Source organism: Sinocyclocheilus anshuiensis, unplaced genomic scaffold, assembly GCF_001515605.1.
Source record: "Sinocyclocheilus anshuiensis isolate Anshui unplaced genomic scaffold, SAMN03320099.WGS_v1.1 scaffold890, whole genome shotgun sequence".
NCBI lineage: Eukaryota > Metazoa > Chordata > Actinopteri > Cypriniformes > Cyprinidae > Sinocyclocheilus > Sinocyclocheilus anshuiensis.
In genome coordinates, this window is record NW_015537986.1 from 203,773 (window position 1) to 227,067 (window position 23,295).

Genomic DNA, 23,295 nt, shown 5'->3' on the forward strand with positions numbered 1-23,295 from the left:
TCAAGCATTGACAAGAATCAGTCGTATTGGCGGCACTGAGGGGCCCCCCCATGTAAAATTCTGCTTAGGGCCCCATAAAGGCTTGGGCCGGCCCTGGAGATTTTTTTTGTAAAAGAAATATAACAATTGATTTCAACAAATCTATAGTCAATACAGATGCTGCATCTATTGTGTCCAACATGTTTTCTCACTGACATGCCCCCAACTCGAAAGCTCAGGGCTTAAATAAAAGCTCTGAGTTTCCCACTCATAATTACGACTTTTTGGTGCCATTTATGTGCATTAAATTCATAAAAATGATCTTTCCTACATGACTTGAATGCACCATAAAACATGAGTCACCGTCATCAAAGAAGCTACACTAAATCTAAGCTACATATTGACTGGAAACTGCTCCTGCATCATGGCTAGGTAACTTGCGATTGTATCGCTAATGGAGTCTAAAGTGTGTGACATTGTAAATAGAATTTATAGCATCGTGTGTATGCTTAGCTCTGGCCTTTTAAGTGTGACTACTTGGGTATGTTTGCCACCACTTCCGTATGTAACAAACTATGACATGGATAAAGGACTGGCCAAATATGGATAGCAATTTCTGAATAGAATCTAATCACCTCTGAGAACAAATTTCAAAATTGGCACAAATGGGTGTTATTCTGAGTAGTGCATATAGAGAAACAGTTGAACATTTACCATGGGTGTTTTCAAACCTGGCTCGTTTGGAGCATTTGTTTCGAAACGTGCACATTTTCTTCCTTAGTTTGGTTTGTTTTCCATTCGTAATTGCTCTTCTCTGAAACAGGTGCTTTGCAAGAATGCATTGCAGTTTAAGTACCCGTGTCAGAACTATGCAAATAATCCACAGGTCTGAAATGCCTTAAGACTCTAGATTAATTTGCAATTATTTACAATTAAATGTTTCAAAGACTGCAGAGTACCCACTTTGCAATGTGGATTATTATACATCTTTGATAAGGATTTATAGAGTAATATATGTTCAGTACTTTTTAACATTCTTCAGATTTCCAGCTTAATAATCACTCCAAATAATCAATTATACTGGTGTTTTGTGAGGTTTCAACTGATTTCTAAACCTTTATTAAGGCCATAACTGAGTTTCATTCCATTTAGTCCAAACTGTGAAGCATTTCCACCCTTTCATACCAAATCCTTTTGCACAAGAGCATGATGTTAGTCTTCATCAGAGCTGCTGTCCTCCTCAGCTTCAGACATGTCAGCGATGGGGAACCTCAGGATGGCCACCACTCCACTCAGCTGATTCAACTCTACAGAGACAAATCACAAGTCAGTTACATGACGATCCAATATAATTCTCTCTGAAACAAAGACTATAGAAATGAAACTTACGTTCTCCAGATACATGTAGGCTTGAGAAGATTCTAAAAAAATATTATTAAACAGGAGAAACAAAAATTTAAAAAGAGCTAAATATTTTGCATAATATAAGAATATGGCCTTACTGGATTGAAAATCATATGAATACCTGACATTTCCTCCATTTTCCTTCACGTTGTCTACAAGCTGAACATACCGGCTGCGGGTGGCTATGTCTTGATGTCTGTCATGAAAAAGAAAAAATACACGCACACATATACATACATATATATACAGTGGGTACGGAAAGTATTCAGACCCCCTTAAATTTGTTTTTAATGAAGTACACAATTAAAAAAGAAAAGACCATTACATTAGGACTGTATTACTTTTTAAATGTACCTAAATAGTTTGTCACTGATCATCAAGATGTCAATGGCTAAAGCTTCACTCGCTCTTTCCACATGAGCCAATCTGTACAGAGCAAAAGCTTTATTAATAGATGTAAAGACTGTTTAAAACAATGTCTCAAGAACATGTTACATAGCACAAATGTTTTGGTTACACAGTCCACTTTAGACATTCTACTAACTACAGAAGTAACATTGCTAGTGCTACTACATGTCAACTAACTCTCATTAGAGTATTAGTAGACTGTTAGTAGAATAATTTGACACATACTTGCAAAGATACTTACAGTCAGTAGAAAGTCTGATGGGGGTCCTTCAAAATAAAGTGTTAGCAGATATTAGTCTACTAATACTCTAATGGCTGGTAGTTGACTTGTAGTTGCAAATTTTCATACAGTTAGTAGAATGTCTAAAGTGGACTATTAAAATAAAGTGTTACCAATGTTTTTTTTTCTTCTCATTGAGATTCTGTGTAATATTGACAGGAATGAATTTAAATGGTAGTGACTCTGATCACCCATAGAAAGCACGATCAGGCTCCTGTTGAAGCATCTTGTAAAAGTCTTCCAAAGCCTTGACCTCTCCAGCTGCCTAAAACAGAAAAAAAAAACATCACACAGCATTAAACACCACACATTGTGCTTGCAGAATGCTACAAGCTATATGTGCAAATGTACAAATCCAAACTTAGTCACCTTGGTGTCAGACAATCGGGCCGTGACTGCTGGATCACACAGCACTTCTGTAGAAGTAAAATCTCACATTTATACTGTCACTTTAAAACAACAATGAAAAAAAAAATCTTCAAGCAGATACACAAATGTAAAAAATTAGTCCAATCAAATGCTCTTTTTTTCGAATTACAGCATATTTAATCATTTTAATTATGTATTATTTTCATGCATGCCTAAGGTTAGTAATTTGGATAAATCATATCTATCCATCTATATATAAAATATGAAATATGTAGGATTAAATATATATGCATAAAATCTTTAACATGTTTATAATGTCACCATGAGAATGTGATTTTTGTGTTTTCTCAGTGGTCCCTTGTTTTGTTTTTACAGTAAATTTTATTTTGAAGGTTTGAGAAAATGTTCGTATGTAGATATCACACATATTTGCACTTACATGTGGTTAGTCAAAGAGACTGATTTCACTGCATTCAACAATGAATTTCAGTGTTTCCATTAGTATGCAGAATCCACAACTTCATGGCATGCTGCAGTGTTATTTGCTCACTTGGTGTGTGTCAAACAGATGACCATTTTAATAAATAGTTGCAGTAGAAACAACATATTTTCATATTTCTAAACCAAGCAATTTTGGACCACTATATTGGAGCATGAACGTTTTGTGTAACAAATGATTAAAATAATTTAGCAAATTTATTTGCTTAATATCTAATATCTTAATTGATGTATTTCTTTTTAATTTATTTTAAATAAAAAAATAAAACTAAAAGATTAAACTGATCAGATCAAATTCTGTATTGTCCACCAGATCTCAACCATCTTGCCAAACAGATACCTTTTGTTGACAATTGTCCTGACTTTGAAAAGCAGCTAGATCAATACCTCTGCAATGTTTTGTTATTTTATAGTTTTACGAGTCACAAACTCTTCATTAGGCGATGTTACATTATGTAATGCTATTCTACTCATTGAAGAACTGTAAGTTTTATTCAGGTTTTGCCCTTTTCACAGTCTCCTCCCTTATACCATTTATTACTGGTATCACCGTAAAATTTAACAAGCCTACTAGTCAATAGGGATGCACGATATTGGATTTTTGCCGACTTATGGATATGCCGATATTTTCCACCTAATTTTCGCCAAGAGCTGATGCAGATACCAATATATTTCCTTTTTTTTTGGAAACAACTCCAAGTCTCTCCAGTGCAGAGATTCTTAAAAAAAAAGAAAAAAGAAAAAAAAAAAAGTAAACTGCAGGGCTCCGGCCCTCCAGGAATCAAGTTTGACACCCCTGGTCTAAAGCAAAAGATTTCCTTGTATTACACATTAAAGGGGTCATATGATGCGATTTCAAGTTTTCCTTTCTCTTTGGAGTATTACAAGCTCTTGGTGCATAAAGAAGATCTGTAAAGTTGCAAAGACTAAAGTCTCAAATCCAAAGAGATATTCTTTATAAAAGTTAAGAGTCAACCACGCCTACCTAAAACGCCTCGTTCTAACACGCCCCCACATATCTACGTCACTATGTGGAAATATTAGCATAATGCCGCCCAAATGTGCACGCAAAGAAAGAAGGCGTGGTTTCAGGAACAGCAGTAGTGTTGATGCAGTCATGTCAGGGAGACGCTGTGTTTCAGTGCGAAAGCAAAAGCACTTTATTTGTCCTTCCGGAAGTAGATGCAATTAGGAATCATTGGTTAAGATTTATTTACAACAGAACAGCACAACCCAGATGTTCGAATTTGTGCAACGCATTTTATGGACGCATTTTTTGAACCTAGAAGAGTACAAGGCTGGCTGTGCACATAGGCTATTTAAAAAAAAAAGAAGAAAAAGGTCAATTCCGACTTTGCTATGACAATCTGGCGCTTCTGAATCAGCGACTGTAAGTATGTTTTGTTGTTAGTTTCCGACGGGTGCTTGTGGTGTTCGGCCAATCACAATGCACTGGTTCAGCTGGCCAATCAGAGCAGACTGCGCTTGTCAAAGGAGGGGGCTTTGTTGAAAATTATGTGTTTGAGAGAGGCGGGGCATAGAGGACCTACAATAATGTACAGTATTTGAAAAATAATGTGTTTTTTGAACATTAAAGCATGTCAACATATTCTGTTACACCAAATACACAAAATAATGATCTTTACAATAGCATCATATGACCCCTTTAATTAATAAATCTGTATTTATGAAATGACTTAATTTACAAGTGTCATGTCTGTGATTTTTATTCATGCAAGCTATAGCTTCTGACCTTTAAAAAACAAAACAGACTGGTGATTTTATGACATCAGTTATTCCTTTATTTATTCAGAAATGCAACTATCATAAAGTGGCCCTATTATGCCATTTCCAATTTTGCCTTTCATGTGGTGTGTAATATAGCTGTATGTGAATGTAAACAATCTACAAAGTTGTAAAGCCGAAAGTGCACGATAAATAAAGTCACTGTCTCCCAAAATAAAGAATTGACTCTGTACAGCCTAAACGAGTCGTTAGTAATATGAATCCCACTTCTGTGATGGCTAACACGTTTGCTTAATTCCCACCTATCTTCTATGTTGGCCGGCCACGAACAACTTGACCCCGCCCACAAACATGTCATTTTACTGACAAATGCTTCTCAGGGAGTTGAACGATGGCTCAGTACCCTGTTTATTTGGACCAGCTGGCTTCACTGAATTACAATCTGCAAGTATGATAAAAAAAAAATAGATGTTTATATTTTCTATTAAGTGTTCAAAATACAGAATTATGGCAATGGGCGTATCGTTTCCGACACGCGATGTACACGGTAGACCAATCACAACAGACTGAGCCATCTGACCAATCAGAGCAGAGTAGGCTCACGGAAAGGAGGGGTTTAGAGAGACAATCTTAGAACTGCCTCAAATCGCTTGAAAATGAGGTGACATTAAATGCATATTTTGAGAAAACGAAAGCGGTTTTTGACCTTGCATGCATGTAATCCTATTGTAGGAGACTCGCAAAACAATATTAGGAACCTTAAAAATGGCATAATAGGGGCACTTTAATGTTATTTGTGTATTTTACTTTCATTTTATTACAAGTCAACCAACAGCGCCCCCTAAATAAATATAAAGTTGTTGCTGCTTCTGCACGCCCTAGTGGCCCTGTCCCAAATGGCACACTTCATGTGCACTTCAAGTCTTGCGGACTTATAATAGATGCCACGTATGCATGTACGTTAAGTCCACGAGATCGTAGGGTGTTCATCATTTTAGCTTTCAGAAGGGTGCTTGTGAGCGCCCCCTTGCGGCTGCTATGCACCCTCTAAGTGCACTTCTGCTGAGCCCACACTGAGGCGTGCTCCACAGCAGACTTCTTCCCGACAGTCAAAGTGGCATAACGTCACGAAAGTGTGGACTCAGAGGAAGACCGCGAGGGTTTAGGGTGTGATTTGGGACAGGGCCAGTGACTGTTGACTATCGCACAACGGACGCATCATTCTGTAGTGCATTCTAAAATTAAATGCGGCGATCCAAAACAGTCAATCTAGTTACCATTCAGGCAAAAGTTTGCTTCAAGAATGACCACACTGCTGACGTGATCTTATCGCTAGCACACCCTAAGCACATGTGAGTTATTAGACATATCGACATCGATGCAAATCGAGTCAATGCAGAGTTTTATATTTTAGGCCTTTATCGGCCGATTCCAATAACGTTCTGGTAATATTGTGCATTCCTACTAGTCAATTATGATAGTTTTTCACATCTATACTTTTAAAAAGTGAACCGAGTATTGACCTTTAAGTGAATATTTGTGTCCAGATGAGGAGCGCACCACCATGAATTTGGATCTGTTCTCCAGGAGAATTTTACAGTCTTGCCTCACAGCCTCTTTAAAGAGGTACGAGATGAACTGATCTTTCACAAACCCTGGACTGGCCACCAGAACACACTTCACCACTGAGAAACACAAATACAACAAAAATTTAATTATTTAATTGTCCACTGTCCATCCTTATTATCTGAATTAAAACAATTACCATCAAAACTGAAGTGTCTCAGAATGCCCTGCATGACAGCCTCATAAAATCTCTCTAATGCCTGAAAAAGAACACCGTGTCACTGTATGCAATATGTACATCATATTTTGAAATATACATGCAGTAACTGAGAGGCATCTATTGCAGCACATACAGGAACAATAGTTGCTATCTATTGTATTCCTAACACATTATATTGATGAATTACAGTTAAAAAAACTATACATCTATTGATAACCGTCATTGTCATTTGCTCAATATAATGATAAACAAATATATTGTCAGATTTTTTGTCACAGTTTTATCGGTTCACCTTGTCATGTTGGGCACAACTGCCTTTCCTCTTGCGGGGGATGGTGACCTCAACCTTCGCCCTTAGTAAGGTCATGGCTGGAGTCACGAGAACCAGATTGGCCAGACCTTCCTGCATCACAACAGCAGCCACATCTGCTTTCTGAGCGGGATCACATGCCTGCTCTATAAATAAAAGCAGAATCAGGGTTCAAATACACTACTGATAAGCTGGATCAGATTCATTAACTTTTTAGTATGCTCATGGCTGCTCTGTGCCATGCAGTGAAAGTGAATGGTGACTTCAGTTGTCAAGCCATTAAGATACTTGAAGTACGACTACAAAATTCAGATGTTTCTCACACAATAAGGTGAAGGCACACATGAATCAAGTTTCTTTACATAGTTTCCTTATGAAGCTGAAGTGCCTGGAAATGCTAATAGTAACTTGAATCATAATAATAATAATAAAAATGTACCCACTTGCCTTCTAGGTCTTACTCACACTTCTCGTCAAACCAATAAGAAAAGCATTAAAAACATCCTTAACCATGGCTTCTGTAAAAAGTCACTTTCACAATTGTATCTATTTTTATTTTAGTTTGTGTGGGAAATTATTGTAAAGATACCAGATACAGGGAAAAGGGCCATTTTAGAGCTTGATAGCTGTGATTACCATCCATTTTCACTGCATGAAAGCAGAAAGCAGAGTGATTTATTTGCAAAATATATTTTTGTGTTCCACAGACGAAAGTAAATTCCTGTTTTCAAACATGGATATCTACATATTATAAAAATAATATAAATATTACAAAACTAAAATAATAAAAAAAAACATTTAATATTTTTCTTTATTTTTATCAAATAGTTCTGCATTTTACTTATTAATTTTGCTACATAGTATGTGAAATTGTTATCAGCCAGAAAAGCTAATTTTAGTCAGAAAATACACTAAAAACACACCAACACATTACCAATTCTGTCCAACACCACACTGTCCCAGACTTTTTTGGCGAGAGTGAACTTCCTGTTGAGCTCCAGTTCAATGGTATGATAGGCACCCATCTGCATATGACACAAGAGAAGAAACATGACTCATTTCATTCCAGCTTTCACATTTAGGTTAAATTAACATATGGACTATTCCCTGAGGGTAAGTATCTGTTATTCACCTTAATATTCAAATTTATAAAGTATAAATTCTATTTTAGTTGTTAGCACAAATTTTAACACACTATTTATATCATACATTTACATACATTTCTATGTCATAAGTGAGAAGGGCAACAAACTTTTGAAATATGAAAAAAAAATGCTGAGAAAAAAAAAAAGCTTAAGTTAAATATTCCAGAAAGTAAACAATTCTAAATGCACTCTGACCTTCACATACTGGTTCTCCTGGATGTTTGTTCCTTTGACTCTGAGCTGACAGGCCTGGGAATCAAAGTCTATTGTCTCCACACATAAAGTCAGTGTGGTGCGTACACGTGAACTGCCCACACTGCCTGTGGAGGACTCCGTCTGCACTTTCCTGTTTGTGACATCGGATTGTTTTCATTGAGTAGAAAAATATCTGATAATAAGGGTGATAAACCAAAACTGGAAAAAGATGGCGGTCAGTATGGCCAAAAAAAAAGACAGACCTGATGGTTGAGGCTCTGAGGCTGTCGCCCACATGCAGCAAGTTGTAGGTGTGCCACATGTCCTCTGCTTCCTCAGGTATTAGTGTCACCTGACTGGAAGAAATCCACAAACAGAAGACAGAAACGTTCACGTTTGTGTTGCCTACTTTGCTCATGTAAGTTTATTCCAAGGCAAGTCAGACCACACTCGGGCAGCTATTTTCAATCATGCAAGTGCTGCTTCAATCTGATTGAATATGGAAATACTGAAATCTACTTTGTTTTCAATAAAATTATTAAAATCTGATATGAAGGGCATCATAAACATTGTTTCTTACCCTCAAATAATGGCAATAAATAATATAATTCACATTGATTTGTTTGCCTCACTATTTCATGGTGAAAAACAGACTAAAATATAGCAAAACATGGGGGAAAAAAACGTTAATCCGATTTAAAAAATCTACAAATTTACTTTAAGTTCAAGTCAGCTCGACAAACAAACAAAAATCATTATACAGGGGTCTCCAAACTCCTGGAGGGCCGGTGTCCTGTAGAGTTTAGCTCCAGTCCAACCCTAATCAAACACACCTGAACCAGCTAGTCAAGGTCTCACTAGGCATACTAGAAACTTCCAGGCAGGTGTGTTGAGGCAAATTGGGGCTAAACTCTGCAGGACACCTGCCCTCCAGGACCGAGTTTTGAGACCCCGGCATTATAGGCCTACTATCGCAATTTTATTTATACCAAAGTACTCAGTTGATGTCCTATGATACCACCATTGCATCATGGTACACAGCACTCAACACAGAATGCGCACATGATGTCCAAAAGTGGTGTACAGAAAGACGCAAGTCATGTGTTCTCAAACACTCACCCGGCATTATCCTTCTCGATGTCTTTATGAGCCAACTTCATGGTCAAAGAGATTAGCTATTCAAAAACAAAATGCATATTTGAATGAGAATGTTCTACTCCATTTAATCGTCGATTTAGGTGACGTTTCCGCATCAGCAGTTGCACATTCTGCCACTTTAGAACGAATCAGACGATTCGAACTGTCTGTCGCTTTCTGAGCGCGTCATTGGCTGATAGATTGCGTCATTACGTCATTTCTATCTTTGGTTACTTCCGTAGGGCGGAAGAACGAATACATTTTTTTTTTTTCGAATTTATTTTTTAACAGCCCATTTTATGAATTATTAGCAATCGGTGTTAATAAAGCATATTAACCATCCAATCTGATAAAAGTTTTTACATCGCTATAATGACTAGGGTTAACATTGTTTAAGATTACACACAGATTAATGTGGTTTTAATTTGCTTGTTAACAATTAAATATAGAAAAGATTGACACACAGAATATCCTATTGGCTCTTCGGTTCTGCATTTGATGCGTTCGTCATGAGTCGAGAATAACCAATCAGATACGCGATTTAGTGTCTACCCCGCCCCTTCAAGCGTTTCCTACAACCGTCAGCGGTCGTGGTGCTAGTTTACCTCACGCAGCGAGTTGCTGAAGGAACCGTTCACGGCAATAATATCATAATATGAACTCAGGAATACTATCAGTAGTCTGATCTTTTTTTTTATATACGGATTTGTTTTTAAGTTATTGACGTATAATTGTACGTGGCGGTTTCCTGGGTCGTCTTGTTCCTGCCTCTGTTAGCCGGTTAATCTCCAGCGAGCGACAAAATGGCTGATTCGGACAAGTTAAACATCGATTCGATCATCCAGCGCCTTTTGGAGGGTAATAAGCGTTAATCTTACTTATTGCAAACTGTGCCGTTTTATCATGTTTAAATAGCGATTAAGCGTCTGAAAACGTATTATTTTATTTGCGTTAATTTCGTCATCTGCAATCGAACGTATGTGTAGATGTGTAGTATTAGGTGTGAATACGTAACACTATCAATCCAATTCAAATTTTCATTCGTATGTTTATTGCATGTAATCCGAACAAAAGTTCAGCGCATGCGCAGTGCGTCAAGTCGTCGCGTTAGGAAACGAAGAAAGTCACTAGGAAGATGTCACCGGTGTTGTGCCAAGTTTTGACCCCCTGATTATTACCCCTTCTTTAAGGTCGCTACCCGAGTGACAAGTAGAGATGGGAGAAATGCCTTTGACAGTAATACATCAACAACAGTTGATTGATCCCTTGATGGTAGGAAATACAGTCAAAGTGTCATTGCCTGCGTTCCACCGTGATGCTTCACTATCCAACATTGCCACAAGCCTATTAGTTAAAATCAAGGGGAAATAAAAAAAAATATTTGAGTTGAGTATATTGTCAATAAATACATGAAACAAAAATACACAACATTGGAAGATATGTTAATGGATGGGTCAAAGGATCCAGAAACTAGGAGAACAGGAGAAGATAAATATCTATATATCAGGCTATCATAAGAAAGAGAGTATTAATCAGTTATTGTAATTCTTCTGGCTCTCCAGTGGATGAAAGAGGTGTAAACTTTGAGAGAGGAGTAATATGTGCAGGCTCACTGCTGCTCAGGGCGTAGTATATGAAATATTTTAGGTGTTATACAGATTAATTAATCAATACATTTCTTACAATACATTTTTTTTTCATTGGGTCCCTGCACATATGGAAGTGGAGAGTAACAATAACAAAGCAGTGGGCAAAGAGGCAAAAAAAAAAAATACAATACAAAGGAAAGGAAAGTAGGTTCTGTAAGTAGAATGACAGTAAAAAATAATAATATCCAGACTTTGCATAAGTCATTAAGGATTAAATGCCAATCTGTATTAAAACATCCAAATGGATTATGTGATTATTGTGGTGAAGCTGAAACTGTAGAACATATCATAATGTGATATCTCAGCATATAGTGATAATAGGCAAATACTATAAAATTTCTAAGTAAAGGGGTTCAAACCATGTCATTAAGGGATATTCTAGTACAAGTCATTGTAGATACTAGATCACAGACAGGTCTAGATATTTAACTTGCTAAATATCTGTCAGGCAAATGTGGCATCAGCTCTTCTCTCAAGATGTGCCTTTGAAAATTTAATGTAAATAGCCCTGATGCTAACATGGTGTTAAAAAAATAATAATAAAACAATTTATGGATTATATAGGCTAGATGTGGAAAATTAATGCATTTACTCATTCATACAAGAATACTAATATTTATGGTTTTCAGATTAAGCAATGCAATATGAATAAATAAAATTCTGTAGCATCTGGAAAAAAATACCATGCATGTTTAGTTAATGTAAAGTGTTGCATTAGAGTATTATAGGCCTAGTATTACATCACATTTGTTTAAAACTTCATCTTATTATTACATCAGTCTTTTAAGTTGATGAGAGAGCTGATGTTTCATGGCCCTGTTGGCTTTTTTTGTCATGCTACAGCAGACCTCACAACACAGTTCTTTACACACATACAGATACATACACAAATATGTATATGCTATTCATAAAGTTTTTTTTCTGTTTCAATTTTCAGTGAAGGGCTCCAGACCTGGTAAAAATGTTCAGTTAACTGAGCATGAGATTCGTGGATTGTGTCTGAAATCGCGGGAAATCTTCCTTAGTCAGCCGATACTGCTGGAACTGGAGGCCCCACTCAAAATTTGTGGTAAAGATCTGATAACAGTACGCACAGTTTTTATTTTAGTTCTGATGAAGCCTTATTAAAAAAAAATAATAATTAACTCTATTTCTTTCTGCAGGTGATGTTCATGGTCAGTACTATGACCTGCTCAGGCTTTTTGAGTATGGAGGATATCCTCCAGAGAGTAACTACCTGTTTCTGGGAGACTATGTAGACAGAGGCAAGCAGTCATTGGAGACCATCTGCCTGCTGCTTGCCTACAAGGTCAAATATCCAGAGAACTTCTTTCTTCTCAGAGGAAACCACGAATGTGCCTCCATCAACAGGATATATGGATTTTATGATGAATGTGAGTATGCTTATATGGGGGTGGATGGTATGACCAAAAGCTTAGGTCATGGTCTGAAGGTCTCACTGTTTAAAGATATTTACTATTAAGTTTAGCATTTGGATCTTATAAACTACTCAGCTCGTTTATCATGTTAAATGGGGTGTGTGTGGGAGGAGGGGATACTTTCTCATCAGAGCAGAGCAGCTTGTGATCTGGTGTTTTCATTGTCTCAGAGTAGCTCAGGTCACCGTAAATGCAGGGAACTCCGTCCCTGCACGTGCTGTGAGTGCATGCATTTAGGAATGCAACTTGCAGACAGACTAAATGGAGAGTAACTACAAGATTAAGAGATGGTTTAGGGTGTGTACACATTTTGCAGGTTTGGTTTGATTAAAACAAACACTGGTGCGATTGCTCTGGTCATTTGCTCTGATCACTGCAGTTCATTTGAATAAGTGTGAATGCTGCCATCTGAACCCTGGCGCGCACCAAACAAGCGGACCGAGACTGCTGAATAAGTGGGTCCGGTCCATGTCCAAATTAACTCTGATTCGGTTCAATTAAAATACGAATGCAGCACGGACCTAAACAAACCAAAAACAAATGAAGCCACAACATTTGACCCTAAAGAGGACAGAATGTGCAAGCATACCTGGTTCTTCTCGTCATAGTTGCTTGCTGTAATGTTGTCCATTATGGTCAGAAAAGGCATCAGAACCACGTCTTCTTGCAGCAGATCTTCATTTATGTGCAATGGAGGAATTCATGCTGCTGTTTTGAGTCCTTAACATATTTTCTAAGCTTTTCGTGAGTTGACAGCTGGTAAAAATACCACATGTTCACACACAACATGAGCGCATTTAGCCAAGCACATAGCATTGTTTTGGATGTTCGGGAAGTTCCATCACAAAGTATTCATCATAAAAGCCTTTAAAAACGTCAGTGTGAATGCTAAGCAAACCAAGATTAAATGTATAATTTTCTTTTTTGGTATGGACCAAAACAACCAAGCGTACTGAACTACAGGTGTGAGGCATATATCTGAATGAAGGTCACCGTTTTGCAGTCTGAACATGCATGTTTTTGTTTTGTTTTGTTTTTTGGTAGGTAAAAGGCGGTATAACATCAAGCTTTGGAAGACATTCACGGACTGTTTCAATTGCTTACCAGTAGCTGCTATTGTGGATGAAAAGATTTTTTGTTGTCATGGAGGTAAGTCAAGTTTTCTGGATTGCCTACTTGAGGTTTGGAGAATCTTTACAAACTGTTACAAAATCATCAAATGCTTGTCTGGAAGGTGTAATTTTGGACATGGAGAAATGTAGCATTCTCTTAATGATTATATGTAAGGTTAATGTTCGTATTTACATTGTTGCAGAATTCCTGACAGGTAGGTAAAGTCATAGGTAGAGTCATCAGCATAACCAACATATGAAATATTGTATTTTTGACAAATAGAACCTAGCAGGAGCATATTGTGTTAAGGTCTGCAGTGTTGTAACGCACACAGTAGTTTATTTTCCTGTAAAATGTGCATTCATCACATGCACAGGTTTGTGAAATGGAGTCAGGGAATGGTGGACTTCTTGAATGGTGGTTCTTGATGTGCTTAGTGTGGATGAATTCAAAATATTCTTTCTAAACTGTAGTTGAATGATCCTTTACCCAGGTCTTTCTCCAGACCTACAATCTATGGAGCAGATCCGACGTGTGATGAGGCCCACAGATGTCCCTGACCAGGGTTTGCTGTGTGATCTGCTCTGGGCTGACCCAGATAAAGATGTCATGGGGTGGGGAGAGAACGACCGTGGTGTCTCTTTCACCTTTGGGTCTGATGTTGTGGCCAAGTTCCTCCACAAACATGACATGGACCTCATATGTAGGGCCCACCAGGTAAGCAATGTAGTTTATTGACTGTAGTGTCATCACATTGTCTATATGTATCCGAGTAGCCAAAAGCACCATATCTTGATTGAAGAGCAGTATTTCATGGGTTTCTCACGATTTTTAGGCACTGCTGATCAGGAGAGTGTAAATGCGGTGAAAACTCAGCCCAAACATGCATTAAATATACCTTTTACAAACCAGTTGCAGCCTCAGATGCTGACATGGCATTAAAGTCTATACTATACATACTGCACTATACTAATCTGCATACTGTACAGTTGCAAATTTTTTATTTTAAGTATAATATATTCAGCAAGGTTATTTTCGTAAACGAAAACTGAAACTAAGACTAAAACTATTGGTCAAAAAACATTTTTGTAAACTGAAATAAAATTAAAATTTCAAAATAAATGAAAAACGAAACAAAACTAACAACAGTAACTGAAAAACTAAATAAAATAAAATAATAATTAGCAAAAATAAATAATCGTGTTCGTGATTTAATAAGCTCTTATTCTGTGCCAGAAAATCTGACCTGTGGTTGTTTAGGGAAATACCTGTAGATGCACGTGAGCTGAATCCTAAGCGGCTATTCACAGAGAATCTGTTTTTGCATTTAAAAAACAAGATGCGGGAAATGAAATGGGAAATAACTATAAAATATGAAATGGGGAAATAATAATAATGCACACTTTACAGCGCAGGACGTTTAAAAGCGTATTTGACAAGCGAGAACAATATGAGAGTGAGTTAACAGACACAGAATTACAATTTTTGGATGAGCTGACTTTAGTGAATAGTAATTTTGTCACAATTTACGATTACTATGGCAACGTCCGCCTCGAGTCCATGGCACGAGCACCGCTTTGACTGTACAAAACGCATACAAAATGAGAGAAAGCGCCGCGCGGCAGCCACGCGGTGATTTCACCACTTGCCGTGTCCTGTGTAGCTTTAGAACTGGGATTGGTTGCGTTGCTCATCTGAAGCTAGGGTTGTGACGGTGAGGAAATTTTCCCACTGGTTAATCGACGTGTGACAACACCGGTAATACTGGTATCACCGTGGGGGGGTTCCCTCTTTTCCTTGCTTTCCTTCGCTTTTAAATAGCTTGTAAAAGCGGCGTGCGCATTTTACTTGCATTTTACTTTCACTTTCAAATAACGGCAATTCGGAGTAAAGCAATTGTTCGTTTTTAGTTCGTTTGAATTTTCCCTCTTTTCCTCGCTTTCCTTTGCTTCGAATTAGCGGCAGTTAGGCGTCAATTGCTTGAATGCAACAACAAAATACAACGTCAAACTCACTTTAGCGTATATATAAAACAGAACTTTTATTAACAAAACAAATAAAAATACACCATGCTATAGGGCAGGCTATGCCTAATATAAAAATAACAAATAACTTGCATAAAAAGCGACGTGCGCATTTTACTTGCATTTTACTTTCACTTTCAAATAACGGCAATTCGGAGTAAAGCAATTGTTCGTTTTTAGTTCGTTTGAATTTTCCCTCTTTTCCTCGCTTTCCATCGCTTTTAAATAGGTTAAAAGCGCCGTGCTCATTTTACTTTCACTTTTGAATTAGCGGCAGTTCGCCGTCAATTGCTTGAATGCAACAACAAAATACAACGTCAAACTCACTTTAGCGTATATATAACTGTCGTTCAACTGCTTTGAGCAGCCACGTTCAGTTTTTAATTGTAGTGTCTGTTCTTTTACTGAACGAAATGATTTGTACGTTCATAGAGGGAGAGACGGGACCTACAGTAGTGTGCACCGGTGGCTTGTCTGTGCAAAAGATCCAACAAATTAATGCATTGAAAACACAGATGGACAAAAATTAAGTTTACAGAGTTTCAATGACGATTACAAAGAACAGGGTTCCTCAAATCCAGCACTGGAGGGATCATTGTCCTGCAGAATTTAGCTCTAACCCTGATAAAAACTCAGCTGCCTGTAGCTTTCTAGTAACTCTGAAAACCTTTACATATAAGTTGCATATTTTTGGTTTTTGTTCAATTGTAAAGAATTATTTTATTTTCATTATTAAGAGGTTTGCACAAGAGTTAACTAAACTGTGCAAACATTCAACTTTGCTCAAATGAAATGTCTTGCTTTGGTCTACACTGGAAGTGTTCCATTACTCTGCTAAACTATAATTACTAAAACTGAAACTAAAATATATAAAAACTAAATAGAAATGTTCACAAAATAAAAACTAAACTAAAACTAACAAAACCATTAATGAAACTAACTAAAACTAAACTGAAATTATAGGAAATTTGAAAACGATATTAAAATTCAAATTTATATAAAAATAAAAAACTAATTTAAAAATTCTAAACCATAACATCCTTGATATTCAGTGCAATTAACAAATCGTCTGATACCATTAAATATGAAGTGTGTGTATAATGTTATTTTATTAAATTGTAGGGTTTGTGTTCTATTGAGACAGGGGCGTAGCCATTTCAGAAGTGAGGGGGACAGAAATGTTATATATATAAATATAAATATAAATAAATAAATATATATATATATAACATTAGAATATAACATTTCTGTAATCTATATAACCTACCAGTCAACAGTTTTTGAACAGTAAGATTTTTAATGTTTTATAAAGAAGTCTCTTTATGAATGTAACATACACTGCGCGGAATGTTTAGCGCTCCGTGATGTTCATCTCGCCTTATTCTGTGTCCGAATAAAACATCAGATCATGCACAGACTATCCTGTCTCTTTGAATTTAAATCTATATTTATTCACACCGGCTCTTGAAAACCTCTATGCGAACACACTTGCCCGAAAAAGTGCGGGGGACGAATTTACATGATATTAAAAGTGGGGGGGGACACGTCCCCCGCGTAATCTACGCCCCTGTATTGAGAGCTTGGTTAATCAGCCCAGTAAGAGACTATTAACTATAGCTCTTCCTGTTTATTATACAAATGTGTTATTGAAAATGTTTAATATCAGAGATCAGGTAAAAACAAGATAATACATTGGTTCATGGGTTCACAGAGATCGCCCCCAGTGGCAAACCATTGCAATTTTAAAAGTTTTGATGTAAGAAAGACGTATTTACTGATTTCAGGTGACTTTGGCATTTTGATGTGTGCTCAGAATCGCTGGTTTAAAACATGATTCACAAACATTTCTACGCTTCACAAAAGCAGTGTTTTGAAAGTGCTCATCACTAATGGTAATAGCATGGTCTTTTTGTGCAGCATTTGTGACACATAAATCATGTGCTCTCTGAACAGGTGGTGGAGGATGGCTATGAGTTCTTCGCTAAGAGACAGTTAGTCACACTTTTCTCAGCTCCCAACTACTGCGGAGAGTTTGACAACGCAGGTGCTATGATGAGTGTTGATGAGACCCTGATGTGCTCATTTCAGGTTTGCATGTGTTCTTTTATTTTTAAAACTAGTAGCTACCAAGGATGCCAATTGCTCACCTTTGGGCAAAATTTACAGTTTGGAAAGCAAAACGTTTCCTAAAGAAAATCTATGAAATTTGACTAAATATTTAATGCCATATTGCACTGTAAATATTTGTTCAGTGTATAAAGAGCATGCCAAATGACGAGATTGGATTGAATATTTCCAATCTTGGTTTATTTACATAGGCAACAAAATATTAAATATACATATTCGGTAGGTTTCTCAATCCTAGCTTCTTTATACATTGTACCTGATGAATGATTTTTAAGGCTCTGTTTCTGTCAGATTCTGAAACCAGCGGAGAAGAAAATGCTGTCATATGGAGGTGCAGGAGGATTTGGATCTGGTAGACCTGTTACTCCTCCACGAAACGCTGCCAAGGGCGGCAAAGTGAAGAAATAACATCAACTACTGCAATGCGCCTATACATTCTGTTCATCATTCTACCTCTCCTTCTCCTTCTCCTATTCAACTCCAAACACCAAATCAGTGCAGGGCTTTTTTTAGCTGTCTCCGTCAAGACGAGACTGCTGGGAATCTGAGCGGTCATATGTGTGTGTGCTTGAATGAAATGCCCCTGTGGAGTATGTTGGTTTTGTATGTTAAAAAAAAAAACAAAAACAAGTGTGTATTTGTAGAAAATTGTTTTGTAGTGGGGGAGATTCTTTTTTCTCTTTCTCTGGTAATTGCATACCTTCTACTGTGTTTTTAGCTGTTGTGGTTTAGCTGTTGTGGTTGTATATTCATACACGAAGGTATGAATATACCTTCATGTCTTCAGCCATAACGTGATAATCCTTTTTAGACCATTTATTGGACCTATGTGACGCCCTTCTCTTTTTAGACCAAGCCTCAGGGTCCAGATTTTCATCCCCACTGTGGGGACGGACTTTTCCATTCCCCTTTAGCTCTAAAGCAATCTGGAAGGAGGTGATTGTGCTCTTGAACGTGCAAATCACTGCCAGTCTTCTTAATGTGAAACTTCGTCCAAGTGTTTGTCTGTTTACAGTAGTTATAGACGGCATCCTGCATGTTTTGTCATATAGCTATTTTGGCGCAATCTTTGCTTCTTCAACCTGCACACTCAGGTAGTATTTAGCCTGGCCTGTGGTCTTCTTCTTTTTTTGATGTTTATTTTATTCGCTAGTACATGTCAATTGTAGTTTTTTTTTTTTGTATTAAAATCATGTACAGTGTGCAAAGAATGCCAAGTGTGAATGTCTGCAAAGTGGGTGCCATCGCTGTTTCAGTTTGCACAGAAATGCACTGTTCCTTTTTTTTTTTGTTTTTGAGTGATTTGTGGCCGTGAGCCACTTTGTAAACTGCAAAGCTCACCTTTTCCTGTTAAAAGGACTTTTGTTTTCTTTTTTTAAGTAGTCATGCATTTAGCCAATAAAGTGAGAATCTGGTGCAAATATTTCTTCTTTTTATTTTCTGTCCATGAATGTTGAGTGCCTTCTAAGATAAGTGTTAAACTAATTAAGACATGATTTTCAGAGATTAGGACAGTCCATTCTGATTGGCTAGCTTCCTCATCATTATGATAACTATCTAATTACAACAAGAACAGAGCTACAGTTGCAATCAAAATTATTCACCTGACCTGCAAGACATGTTGCTGCCGAAAACAATTCAACAAAGGCATCTCTAAACTATTACAGGAAGTTTATTAAGACACATTTGAGTGATTCTGAGAACGTAAAGTCAAGGGGGGAAAAGCAAATTGGCTCTTAACATTCATGTGCAAAAGTATTATATGTACAGTATATAAAAGTCTAATTTTGTACAGAATCTATTATTCTCTATAACCTCTAATAAACACTGCCTGTAAGCATTTAGCATCTTCTTTCACGTCTCTACTGCAATCTTGGCCTATTCCTCGTTTGAAAAAAGCTTCCAGATCACTGATAATCTCTGGTTTTCATATTGTCGGTTTTCTTCAAATTCCACCAAATATTTTCAATCAGATTTAAATCTGAAGACTGAATAGACAACTCAAGATCATTCTACGACCAATCCCTGAGCCAAGCTTAAGTACACTGCTCAAAAAAATAAATGGGAATGTATAAATCACACATTGAATCTTGATGAACGAAATATTCAAGTTGGAAATCTTTGCTTCTATACATTGTGTAATTCATTGAGAATAAAATGATGTGACAATGGTCAATGGAATCCAAAATCTTCAACCCACTGAAGGTTAGGTTCAAAATCACTGAAAATCAAAGTAAAAAATTGGAACAGCAGTAAGGGTGCCATTGGCTAACATATTCCACCTTAGACCACTGCCAAACTGGTCATGCTGGATGATGTTGCAGACAGCTTAACGTTCTCCACAGAATCTCCAGACTCTTTCACATACCCTGTGAACCTGCTCTCATCCATGGCGCCAATGGCAAACCTGCCAATTTTGGTAGTGCCATACTGGTCCTGCTGCTGGGTTTTTGCTTTTCTACAGCCCTGTCCAGCTCTCCTTGTGTAACGTCCGTCACCTGGTATCTCCTCCATGCTCTTGAGACTGTGCTGGGAAATACACCAAACCTCCTTGGGATGGCACGTATGGAAGTGCCATTCTGGAGGAGATGGTCTACCTGTGCAACCAGATTGATTTGCAGGTACTGTCTCATGCTACAAGGAGTGAGAAGGACCCTAACAAAACACAACACTAGAGACAAATCCCCTGCAAAATCATTCCTTTTTTGGAACACACCAAACATGACAATACAAAGAGCACATGGCAAATGAAACCGCATACGCCACGAGAGCACTATTACAGCATGTCTCATTTGATCAAAAGGACACAACAAAAATATATTTAAGAATATATTTAAATATATATATTTAAGAATAAAACTGCAAATCCACAAAATGTGTAGCTAACAAGCAGTCACTGTCAGTAATGTAATGCTGTATTAATGCATGGAAGTGTAATTTGTTGTATGTGCACAAAAAAGAAAGGCAAAAAAAACAAAAACTCAAATCAAATATGCAGCCCCAGCTATGAGGCAACTGGGCAAGGGGGTAGTCATCCATCTAGCCCAGAAAAAATAGGATTGCTGATATTTAGTCAATACCCAACCGCATGGCCGGACTTACCATTGGGCTTGAATCGGCTGCAGCCCAGGGGCCCCGCCTTAACTCATTTACATTTGTTTGATTTGTTCAGTTATGTGCCAGTCAGAAATTATTAGCCGCATTTCAACTGCGTACATGGGCACAGCCCGATATTAATAGCATGATATTAATGTTCCACTAAATTAATCTGAAGAGTTTTGAGCGCTCTCTCCCATCCAAAGACTATAGAATACCCTATCCAGATAGCACACGTACGTCTGCAAGATGTCTGTTACCACCCCCTGTAAGTGTTCTCATTTCAATAGTAGGAGTAGATTAGTTAAGATGTCTTAAATGCAGGTTTTTGTTTCACATTTTGATTTAGAGTTGGCATTTGTTTTATGTTTTGTTCTTTGATTTGAAATTGCAAACACTCTATACTTTTCACTTTATTCACCCTTCACTATTTATACTGCTATACATAATAAACCACTTTGTTCTTTGATATCTCTTAGCTTCTGTCATTTTGGTTTCCAGCATTCACAGCAATTGTTTTTATGTTACTTCCTTACCCTTCATTCATTTTGCTTGATCATGAGAGGTCCAAGGTGCTGTAACCTATTATTATTATTATGTTTTAAAATTGTTTGGGCATCAGAGAATGTACATGCATAGACCCCAAACTTGATAGGATGGTCCAAAATCAGACATACATACACTGTCTTACACTAGGTGGCACTATTATAGCATTTGGTATTCCCTGACCTCTTTACCTAGATTTTTGCCCTTTACTTTTTTTCACTCTGAATCCTTGAGTCAAAATTTACAATGCCAACAACCAAGCAAAATTCATAATAAGTTCAATTCTGAACACATGAATATTACTAAGAAGAGGCAGTGTACCAATTGCACCAAATTTTGAGGGAATTAAAAAAGTGTCGCTATAATAATCTAGTTAATGTTTCTGCTAATAACTTCGGAACTATAAGGATTATGATAAAAATCTGTTTTAATGAATTCTTCACTGCCACAGAGGATCTATCATTCTGCACATTTTAAATCAGACACAGAGGCAGTAAGATTACTTTCATTTGAGAGAGAGAGAGAGAGAGAGAGAGAGAGAGAGAGAGAGAGAGAGAGAGAGAGAGTGTAGAGAGAGAGAGAGTCCGTGTGTAAATCTCTCTACTAATAGAAAAGCGGTTCATTACTTCAAAAGCAGCAACATTACTCCCGTTGCTGAGAAGTATATTGCAACAATTCAGTAGCAAATGTATTTGATTAATAAACGTTGTGGGGCAGCATTGACAAGTAACATTTCTGTAACATCACTGTTGAATCAGTTAAAAAATGTTGTGTCAGTACCCAGCCCAAGATATCATGTACACATTTGTAGAAGTGAATAGTTTTCATCTTTTTTAATACATATCTAGGTTTACTGTTCACAATATAAATCTTGTTTTGTTGAGACTACTTCCATGTTATGGTTTCGACTTTAATGTGTGACATGTCATAATAACGAGCACCCAATGAAAGTAAGAGTCTCCCAAATGCATTTCAAAGCAGCAGAAGTTACACGAAGGTGAGTTGGTTAAAGCTAAACTCTGAAGGAAAGTGGAACTTGAGGGCAAGTGTGTTCATGCGCACCCTTACAGTGCACATTTCTGCCAAGCGCACAATAAGACGAGCTCTATGCTAGACTTCTACCTGACAGTAAAAGCAGTATTTTGTCACTAAAGTATTTTGTCACTGTAATCACTGAAGACGTTAATCTCTTCAGTTGAGCATCAGCTCACTGAGTTCTGCACTCAGAGGAGAAAATAGGCACTTTTTATGATTAGGTAATTGCAACTGCTTTAATCACAATTGTGATTATTTTCCCAATTGAGTTATTTCTGCTCCGAACAAAATGAAAAACATATGCCCTATGCAGACTGTGCGTACAATCTGTATATATATATCCATCCTTGAAACCTTATGTTCACTTTTATCCAAAACAGATGAATGTGATTCTGGCGACTTGTCCAGTGAGTGGTTGCTATAAAATTAATGGTTCATTGCTTTTAAAAAATAACATACTACCTACAATAAACCCTAAACCAAACATATAGTGTTAAAGTCCGTGTAAAGCAATGTTAAATGTGTTCTGAATTTGTCACACCACAGAAAAATGTGTTATTAACAGGGGTGCACATAAGTTTTTCAGCCTGGTTCTCATAAGAGAACCTGGAGATTTGGTTTGGTCCTCACACTGCACATAGTGTGACCCAATAAATATAACTATAAAAAAGAAATTAATAATAGTGATAATATTATTTAAAAAAAACAATAAACAAAATAATGAAGTGTGATAATACTATTATATTTTAAAATAAAAGGGAGTATTAAATACAAATACAATTATTTGAAAGTAAACTACTACTAAACTACTTTTTCTTTTTTTTTCATATCAATTTTCAAAATTAATCTGCATTGTTAATCCTTTTTATCTTTTATTAAAAAAATTCACATAAATCTAACCGTTCATTGGATATTAAGAATTTAAAATGGGGTGAAATATCATTATGAAATAAATGTTTTTCTCTAATACACATTGGCCACAATTAACGGCACCCTTTTATTCAATACT

The 23,295-nt window shown here is 36.9% G+C and overlaps 2 protein-coding genes across 3 annotated transcripts; one reads left to right on the forward strand and one right to left on the reverse strand.

Moving 5' to 3' along the window:
- Positions 1-1,082: 1,082 nt before the first annotated feature.
- Positions 1,083-9,441, reverse strand: LOC107674509 (protein pelota homolog). The gene is made up of 13 exons (XM_016468496.1): positions 9,240-9,441; positions 8,384-8,476; positions 8,121-8,271; positions 7,715-7,805; positions 6,763-6,926; positions 6,450-6,510; positions 6,208-6,369; positions 2,441-2,487; positions 2,263-2,336; positions 1,738-1,809; positions 1,505-1,579; positions 1,369-1,400; positions 1,083-1,286 (listed from the first exon to the last, which is right to left on the reverse strand). The coding sequence occupies exons 1-13, from the start codon at positions 9,278-9,280 to the stop codon at positions 1,192-1,194; spliced, it is 1,158 nt and encodes a 385-aa protein (XP_016323982.1). The 5' UTR covers positions 9,281-9,441; the 3' UTR covers positions 1,083-1,191.
- Positions 9,442-9,800: 359 nt separating this feature from the next.
- On the forward strand, positions 9,801-19,032 carry LOC107674520 (serine/threonine-protein phosphatase alpha-2 isoform-like). 2 transcript variants are annotated; one of them, XM_016468504.1, is made up of 7 exons: positions 9,801-10,115; positions 11,844-11,975; positions 12,070-12,300; positions 13,390-13,494; positions 13,952-14,175; positions 17,436-17,570; positions 17,901-19,032. In XM_016468504.1, exons 1-7 carry the CDS (start codon positions 10,061-10,063, stop codon positions 18,015-18,017), a joined length of 999 nt encoding a protein of 332 aa, XP_016323990.1. In that variant the 5' UTR covers positions 9,801-10,060; the 3' UTR covers positions 18,018-19,032. The 2 variants fall into 2 exon arrangements, with proteins under 2 accessions (XP_016323990.1, XP_016323999.1); XM_016468513.1 differs by lacking the exon at positions 9,801-10,115 and adding an exon at positions 10,536-10,642.
- The last annotated feature ends 4,263 nt before the right edge of the window (positions 19,033-23,295 follow it).